The sequence below is a fragment of the Opisthocomus hoazin genome, chromosome 36, assembly GCF_030867145.1.
Source record: "Opisthocomus hoazin isolate bOpiHoa1 chromosome 36, bOpiHoa1.hap1, whole genome shotgun sequence".
Lineage (NCBI taxonomy): Eukaryota > Metazoa > Chordata > Aves > Opisthocomiformes > Opisthocomidae > Opisthocomus > Opisthocomus hoazin.
The window spans coordinates 684,996-693,912 of NC_134449.1; the positions used below are offsets into that span (position 1 = coordinate 684,996).

At 60.7% G+C, this 8,917-nt stretch overlaps 1 protein-coding gene across 1 annotated transcript in view; it reads left to right on the plus strand.

The window, feature by feature from the left end:
* Positions 1 to 8,256, plus strand: part of LOC142365324 (fibrous sheath-interacting protein 2-like) — a 24,108-nt gene extending 15,852 nt beyond the window's left edge. The window contains exons 3-5 of the mRNA XM_075446055.1: positions 7,064 to 7,225; positions 7,662 to 7,751; positions 8,098 to 8,256. Of these exons, the coding sequence (XP_075302170.1) occupies positions 7,064 to 7,225; positions 7,662 to 7,751; positions 8,098 to 8,235 (390 nt within the window). The 3' untranslated portion in view covers positions 8,236 to 8,256. The remainder of the gene's footprint in view (positions 1 to 7,063; positions 7,226 to 7,661; positions 7,752 to 8,097) is intronic.
* Positions 8,257 to 8,917: the final 661 nt, after the last annotated feature.

Here is an 8,917-nt window from a genome sequence, read left to right on the forward strand (position 1 = left end):
GGACAAGCGTATTGCTCTTCCAACTACCTTGACCTTTTCACAAGAACCGCTTGGCACCTCTTTGCTGCTCTCTCCTGCCTCCTTCATGCTCTCGAAAATCTCTTTTACAGCTTCACCAGCCCTCTGGCTATTTCAATCTGGGAGACCCATGCTGCCGCCTGCTGAGCACGGAATACAACAGCCTGCATGACCCGCATCTGCGGGCCTACCACCAACGGAAGAACCACCTGCACAGGCTGAAGACAGAAGGTCGCGTCACCGGGGACAGCAGAGTGAGTAGGTTTGGACGGCGGGCTGATGCAAACAGCCCTCACCAAGCGGGCTTCCCAGAGTGCTTGCGGCAGCCGCCTGTTCCTGCCGGAGGGCCCAGGGCTGTGGGGCTGGCTTCCCTGCCAGCAGAAGTAGCGCCAGCCTCCGTCTGCCACTTGCCACTCCTGCTCTTCTCAGGCTGCCCCGCGCTGCCCGGGTCTTGAGGAGGCAGCCGGTGCCAGGCCTGGCGCTGGGCTCAGGAGCACCGCTCAGCCCTGCCTGGCGGCTGTCAGGGGCCCCAGCACCGCGGAGGGCACGCCAGGGGAGGCCAGGGGAGGCCAGGGGAGGGTGTGCAGAGGACCAGCTCCCCTCCCGCTGCCTTTGGGCTGTTTTGGGGAAGGCAGTCTACGTAGCTGGCTTGACGGTTCTTGGGGCACTTCTCCCCTCGTCTCTCCATAGGTGGTTTGCACTTTGAAGGAGTTCAATGACTACAGGCACTATCTGAGCACGCTGAAGCTGGAGGCAGTGAAAATGTCCATGCGAGAGCAGGTAGGCAAAGCGCAGTGTCTGTAGACACCTGTCAGCGGCACGGGGCCGAGGGCTGGGGCTTCACTTGCAGCATCTTGGGCAGGCGGTCGGTGCAGAAGTGCTGAGGGCTGTGCTGCTGGGCCGGGTGCTGCTGCTAGCTGAGCTAGCGCAGGGTGCAGGGGTGGGCACGGGCGGGAAAGTCCCGCGCAAGCATGGCGAGTCCCGTGGGTCGCACTTCTCTTCTGCCCTTGTCGGGTTGCAGAAGCCGAGCGCTGTCCTTGGCCCGCGGGATGCCTCAGCACGCAGGGGCCTGAGCGCCTGTCTGGGCAACAGCAAGCCACAACCCGCTGTCGCCTTTCCGAAAAAGTTTCAGGAACAACTGGACAAATCGAATGGTGGCTGCGCACTGCCGGGACGGACTGACGTGCCTCCCCTGCTAGAGCGGCGGCTGCAGCAGGAAAGAAAGCGCTTGCCAGGTGGACAGAGGAAGAGGAGGCAGAGGTAAGCAAAGGCCCAGTAACGCTTGCCCTTGAAGGGGTCCCGTGCTCGCTGAGAGAAGTCCTGGAGACTCCTCTTCCAGGAAACAAAGGAAGCCCAGCGGTGGCAGGAGCCGGCACCGGCTGCAAACCCCTTGGTGCTGTCTCTGCTTGGAGCCTTCGACAGGCAGCTGGAAGCTGCTGTGGGGACTGCTGGAACAAAGCAAGCCGGAGTAGGAGGATGGGAGCAGCTGAGCAGAAAATGGCCTGGGCAAGACGGACAGAGCGGCTCCTTCTCAGCTGCCTTCTTTTCTCTCAACAGGCACCTCGCTGTCACCAAACAGCGGACAGAAAGACGGGAGTCTCTTGGAAAGCAGCAACGCCTCCTCCAGCAGGCCGAGGGCCAACAGCAGCAGCAGCAGCAGCTGGCGAAGCACAGACAGCCAGGCACCCGCAGCAGCTCTCAACAGTCCGCTGTGGAAGGGAGTCCGGTGAGTAGGAGCCGCGTGGGTGCTGGGGGCCGCCTCTGCTGTGCGGCAGCGCGTTGGCACCCGGGCTCTTCCTCTCAGTCTGCTCAGCACCGGCCTTGGCTCGAGCCAACGAGCCCCTTGGCTGTACCAGCTCCATTCACTCATCAACTCCTCTCGTCATTTTTGTCTCCCAAGTGTGCTGGAGAAGAAGCGCCTAAGAGCGCGCAGCCTGCACTGCTGCAGCCTACGCTGGCAGAAGACCAGGAGCTGGAAGAGGAGTCTCAGAGCGTGGCACAGCCGCCACTGGAGCGGGTGTCTCAGAGCATGGCACAAAAAGCACTGGAGCGGGTGAAGAGGCTCTATCAGTCCGCCCGCGCCCTGAGGAGGGCTTCCCACGAGGTCAGCAGCAGCTTGGTTGCCAACGCCACAGTGGTAGAGCCTTTGCACACTTCTCCTGTGCATCGCCGGGGGAAAAAGAGACTGGCAGTCGTGCAGAAAGTGAAGAAGAAGATAGAGGTAGAAAGGCAATCCAAGAAAAAATCACAGAAGCTTCCACCACCGAAGGTCTTGCCACCTCTCAGCCTCCCTGCAACAGCCACGCCTTCAGCAGAAGCAGGACAACTCAGAAAGGAGAGCTCACGCACCGTCCTCCCGCCTCTCGCCCGAGGCGCTGAGCAAGACACTCGCCGGCCAACAGCACGCCTTCACAGGGCCCGCGATTACACCTCCGGAGCCGCAGCAACTTCTTTCATGCCTGTACGCAGGCCAGGATGGACTGCAGGCACCCTCCCCTCCACGGGCTCGCATATTCCAAGACAGCCCGTGCCTCCGGCGGGTCGGAAGCCCCCTGCCCAGCCAGGAGCCCGGCGCAGACCACTGCCTTTGAAGGTTTCCCAGCAGAAGCCCAGGCAGCCCAAGTCCTGCAAATAGGCGGTCGCTGGCAGCCTCGTGGAGGGTGTCCTGAGGAGGTGTGCGGCTCCAGGGCCACAGACACCCCAGGCACCTCCCCGCGGTGTAACCAAGGCGATGGAATTAGTTAATCATAAAGCACGAACAATGCTGCTATGTCCCTGGTACAGCCCTGCCCATCTGCTCATTAGGGCTGGGAACAGAGGGTTTAGTCCCTAGGTAACCATTAATGTTAAACAATAATGGTGGAGGGGGATTTTTAATAGAAATAGCGTTACCTAAGAGTTGCAGGTGCATTTCTGGGACCTGTCTATTGTGTGAATTAACTGAAGCAAAAAGTCATACATCTCCCCCCAAAGAAGTTAGTTTTCATTAAAACTAGCAGGTGCCTACAACTGGGCAAGACGACCCGTGCCGCAGGGACAAGAGCCAGAAGAGGACTGAGCTTGTGCAGAAAGAGGGGTCAACCCGCGGACACTGTGATGAAGAGGATGAGCCTTCATCTTGAGACCCCCGACGACCACCACTAGGAGGCACTGCGCAAGCGCAGCTGGGAGCAGTCTATGGAAATGGACTGATTTGACTATGAAAGGAAGAGCTTGCGTAATCAGATGAATATGTATATTTTGATCTATGTAAACTGCACGGAAGGGGTATGGGGTATGCACGTTGGGTGGAATTATCCCCCGTGCATCCAGCGCTGCAATAAAGAATGCTGCCTTTTAACGCTACATTAGTGTTGCGAGGTTTTATTCCCTGGTTTTCAGCAACACCGGCACAGAATAAAGACTTTGCTCCCAACGCCTCGCCTCTGCCTTCATTTATTCGTGCCAGGCCACGCTGTGTCTGGGTATTTTCCAGGCAACCTTTTCCCTCATTGTCTCCCTCCTGCAGGCTCGGTCAGGCCAAGAGCCAGTTTCAAAGGGCAGAAAAGCAGCCAACGTTCCTGCCTTGCTCAGACAGCTTTGTGGCCGGGCTCTTGCAGGGGCTGGTGCAGCTCTGTAAAGCCACACGCATGCCTTACGGGAGCCCCATCTGCAGCTGCTGTTGAAGGCTGCGCCTTGTCCTGCGCCTTTATTCTCTCGTCCCCTGAAGGCCTCCTGATGGGCCTTTGGGTTGCCACCCAGGGCCCTCACTGGGCCCTTCGGTGTCCTGCCAAGGGACCACCCTCCAGCTTTTCATCTATCACAGGGGAACCCTTCTCCTCTTCTCCTCTTCTCCTCTTCTCCTCTTGTCTCCTGAAGGCATCTCTGTTTGCCTTTCCATGTGCCCTAAGGACTGGCGTGGGCCTTTCGGGACAAATGAGCAGCTGCAAAAGGGTATTTTGGTGCCTCCCAAGGGCCTCCATTTCTCCTTTTGTGCTTTCCAGGCCGCTCTGTTTGCCCTCTGGTGCGGCTTGCAGCTCTACAGGTGCCGTTTGGTGCAGCCCACAGCCCTCCGTCTGCCCTCGGCTGACACCCAGAACCCTCCTTCTGCCTTTCTCTGTGCCCCACAAATACCTTTACCCTCTTCTCCCCTCAGGACTGGCTCCAGTGGCCTCCCACCCTGTCCTCAACAAGAGGAAGCTGAGGGACGCACCGGGCACACACGGCGCTTTGGGTCTGGGGGGCCCCCTGTGGAGGTCGGCCTGCGAGCCGCCCCGGGCCAAGCACAGCCAGTTCCAGTCCCCTCACCACGCGACGCTGCGCGCCACAGCTGCTGCCCATCAGAGGAGCTGCTGGCACCAGAGCTGCCACCAAGCAGAGGAGCCCATGTCACTGCTGCTCCGGCCTGTGTGGAGCTGCTGGGGCAGGAGGAGACCTGTGGGGATGCACGGCAGGGGGTCACGCATGGGGAGACAGACGCAGGAGGGGCCACAGAAGAAGACACACGAGGAGGCCTGTGGAAGGGGACACTGCTGGGGACGCGCTCTGGCCCGCAGGCGCTCCATGGCAGCACGGGCGAGGTTCCTCTGCAGTCCACAGCCTGCGGCGTGTGCAGGAGTCCTGCTGGAGCAGAAAGAACAGGCGAGAGGCAAGCGGCAGCAGAAGGGCAGAGGGAAAGGCACAGAGCAGCCCACACAAACCATCCCACAGCAATGCAGAAAGTCCCGTGCCGCCCGTCACCTCCCGTTAGGCACGAGGTGGGACTGCAGGTGACGCAGAGCAGAGACGAGCGCAGGGGAAACCAAGCAGGGCACAGCGAGGGGGTCGTGGCTGAACGTGCCTGAGGAAAGATATGGAGAGAGGTTTCTTGTGCCCTTCCTTTGTCCTCCGTGTTTCCCAAGATGCCAATCAGGAACTGGATAGTGAGAGCAGCAGGCCCAAAATCTAGATCCATGCAGTCCTCCAAGTTGCAGCTGCTTTGCCTGGGACAGGCAAATGGTCTAAGAAGGGTGTCCCAAAGCCAGTGCAGCAGCAGAGCAGCAGCCCGCGGGCAGCCCAGCTCCAGCCCTGCCATCTGAGGTCCAAAGCCGGGAAAAACCGGAACTAGGAGGAAGAAGGATGTTGCGTCAGGGGGAGCTTTAGAAGGGTTATCAGGAAAAATTTCTTTCTGAAGGCACTGGAACAGGCTGCCCAGGGAAGTGGTGGAGTCACCACCACCGGGGTGGTCAAAAAATGCGTGGACGTGGCACTCGGGGACGTGGTTTAGTAGGCCTGGTGGTTTTGGGTTGACGGTTGGACTTGATGACCTTTGAGGTCCTTTCCCACCTTAACAATTCTATGATTGTACGACTCTAAGGGGCAGCCGGTGAGCACCTTGTCAAGGCCCCCTCCTCAAAGCAGGCTTAGCGAGAGCAGGTGGCCCACCCGCGTGTCCAGACGGGGCTCCAGGTGGGCCCCAGGGCAGCTGGGACGCGGTGCTGTGGCAACAAGACGATGCAAACCGGCAACGTGACGACACAACAGTGCCGTGGCACAGCAACGTGATGATGCAACAATGGCCGACTGCTATATAATAGCTGCTCGCTGGCAGACCGGCTGCAGTGGCCGCAGCTGGGTGCCTCTGGAGCGAGGTGCCAGTGCAAGGGTGGCAGCTTCAGGAGAGCAGCATGGAGCGAGGAGCCATGAAGCACCGTCTTACTGCTGGCGTCCGAGACGTGGACGCACTGCTGAGAGTCGCGTGGCAGAAGGGAGAGGTGAGCAACGGGCCGATGGAGAGGGCTGAGCTCAGGAGTCCGGGACACGCCAGTCTGCGCTGGGGCCTCGGGATGTGCCCAGCGAGCTGGCAGGAATCCAAAGGCGATCGGTCCACGGAGAGTTTGGGGGGAGTCCTGCCTCTCTGCCCAGCCCGGCTTACGTGGGACGCGGATCTGGGTTGAGGAGGGGGATGGGAGTTGTGGGCACGCGGACGAGGAAGCAGAGAGCAGCTTTTGAGTGGGATGCTCTTGGCACTCTCCTCGGCTGGAGTCTTCCGAGAGCCTTTCCAGCGACTGCCGTGCGGGAGGCTGATGGAGACAGTGCCTCAGTGCCCAGGACTGTCTGTCTCTTTCCAGGTCGGCAGCAGCAGACAGCTGTGGGTGGAAGGAGGCACTGGGCTGCTGGACCTCCCCCTTGGGCTCAAGATCCCTGTGCTGCCCAACTCCAAGCTTGTCTTCTGCAGGACAAAGCTGGGGAAAAAGGTAAAGGAAGGGGAAAGGGCTGGAAAAGCTCTCCTCATTTGTGGAGTCCCTGTCATCCAGAGCAGTCCCTGTGGCCAGCTGCCCTACAGTGGGCCCTGCAGCCCTTCAGTCTGGCACCGCTGGGCAGCAGAGGGAAACTCCTGGCTCCCTGGCCTGCGCACAAGCAGGAGGACTTGCCCTTTTTCTGGACCGCTTTCGGGCACCGCGCAAGCGTGCGGCCGGGGCCCTCCCTGCCTGTGGCCGGCAGCAGTGTGTCCCGGTGCCGGGCAATGTGCCCTTCCGCCTCATCTAGCAACGCTGAGCCAGGCTCTGGGGTACTCTTGAGGGACACTCCAACCTTCTCCTGCTTGCCCTGTCGGCCTGTTCACAAAAGCTGAGGCTTCTTCGCTCGGGGAACGCACGCAGCATCGTCTTGCTACTCCAGCTTGCAGTGCGTTTTTCCCAAGGCAGACGCTTCCGGGAGGCAGGGTTCGTGGGCACAGCCCTGGGGCCTGCCTAACCCCGAGGAGACTGCTGTCAGTGCATTATCCCTCTGCTGCGTTTCAACCGCCGGCCTTGAACTTGTCACTCTGAAGGCTCATTTCTCTTGGGCCAAGGTCTGCAGCTCCTTCCGCTGGCCTGAGCTGCCTGCTCGCTGGTGGGGTTTGTCTTCTCTCCTGCAGCCCAACCCGGTCTGGCCCTGCAGCCTGCCTGTGGTGGTCTCTGTGCTTTCAGAAGGAAGGACAAGCGTCTTGCTCTTCCAACTACCTTGACCTTTTCACAAGAACCGCTTGGCACCTCTTTGCTGCTCTCTCCTGCCTCCTTCATGCTCTCAAAAATCTCTTTTACAGCTTCACCAGCCCTCTGGCTATTTCAATCTGGGAGACCCATGCTGCCGCCTGCTGAGCACGGAATACAACAGCCTGCATGACCCGCATCTGCGGGCCTACCACCAACGGAAGAACCACCTGCACAGGCTGAAGACAGAAGGTCGCGTCACCGGGGACAGCAGAGTGAGTAGCTTTGGACGGCGGGCTGATGCAAACAGCCCTCACCAAGCGGGCTTCCCAGAGTGCTTGCGGCAGCCGCCTGTTCCTGCCGGAGGGCCCAGGGCTGTGGGGCTGGCTTCCCTGCCAGCAGAAGTAGCGCCAGCCTCCGTCTGCCACTTGCCACTCCTGCTCTTCTCAGGCTGCCCCGCGCTGCCCGGGTCTTGAGGAGGCAGCCGGTGCCAGGCCTGGCGCTGGGCTCAGGAGCACCGCTCAGCCCTGCCTGGCGGCTGTCAGGGGCCCCAGCACCGCGGAGGGCACGCCAGGGGAGGCCAGGGGAGGCCAGGGGAGGGTGTGCAGAGGACCAGCTCCCCTCCCGCTGCCTTTGGGCTGTTTTGGGGAAGGCAGTCTACGTAGCTGGCTTGACGGTTCTTGGGGCACTTCTCCCCTCGTCTCTCCATAGGTGGTTTGCACTTTGAAGGAGTTCAATGACTACAGGCACTATCTGAGCACGCTGAAGCTGGAGGCAGTGAAAATGTCCATGCGAGAGCAGGTAGGCAAAGCGCAGTGTCTGTAGACACCTGTCAGCGGCACGGGGCCGAGGGCTGGGGCTTCACTTGCAGCATCTTGGGCAGGCGGTCGGTGCAGAAGAGCTGAGGGCTGTGCTGCTGGGCCGGGTGCTGCTGCTAGCTGAGCTAGCGCAGGGTGCAGGGGTGGGCACGGGCGGGAAAGTCCCGCGCAAGCATGGCGAGTCCCGTGGGTCGCACTTCTCTTCTGCCCTTGTCGGGTTGCAGAAGCCGAGCGCTGTCCTTGGCCCGCGGGATGCCTCAGCACGCAGGGGCCTGAGCGCCTGTCTGGGCAACAGCAAGCCACAACCCGCTGTCGCCTTTCCGAAAAAGTTTCAGGAACAACTGGACAAATCAAATGGTGGCTGCGCACTGCCGGGACGGACTGACGTGCCTCCCCTGCTAGAGCGGCGGCTGCAGCAGGAAAGAAAGCGCTTGCCAGGTGGACAGAGGAAGAGGAGGCAGAGGTAAGCAAAGGCCCAGTAACGCTTGCCCTTGAAGGGGTCCCGTGCTCGCTGAGAGAAGTCCTGGAGACTCCTCTTCCAGGAAACAAAGGAAGCCCAGCGGTGGCAGGAGCCGGCACCGGCTGCAAACCCCTTGGTGCTGTCTCTGCTTGGAGCCTTCGACAGGCAGCTGGAAGCTGCTGTGGGGACTGCTGGAACAAAGCAAGCCGGAGTAGGAGGATGGGAGCAGCTGAGCAGAAAATGGCCTGGGCAAGACGGACAGAGCGGCTCCTTCTCAGCTGCCTTCTTTTCTCTCAACAGGCACCTCGCTGTCACCAAGCAGCGGACAGAAAGACGGGAGTCTCTTGGAAAGCAGCAACGCCTCCTCCAGCAGGCCGAGGGCCAACAGCAGCAGCAGCAGCAGCTGGCGAAGCACAGACAGCCAGGCACCCGCAGCAGCTCTCAACAGTCCGCTGTGGAAGGGAGTCCGGTGAGTAGGAGCCGCGTGGGTGCTGGGGGCCGCCTCTGCTGTGCGGCAGCGCGTTGGCACCCGGGCTCTTCCTCTCAGTCTGCTCAGCACCGGCCTTGGCTCGAGCCAACGAGCCCCTTGGCTGTACCAGCTCCATTCACTCATCAACTCCTCTCGTCATTTTTGTCTCCCAAGTGTGCTGGAGAAGAAGCGCCTAAGAGCGCGCAGCCTGCACTGCTGC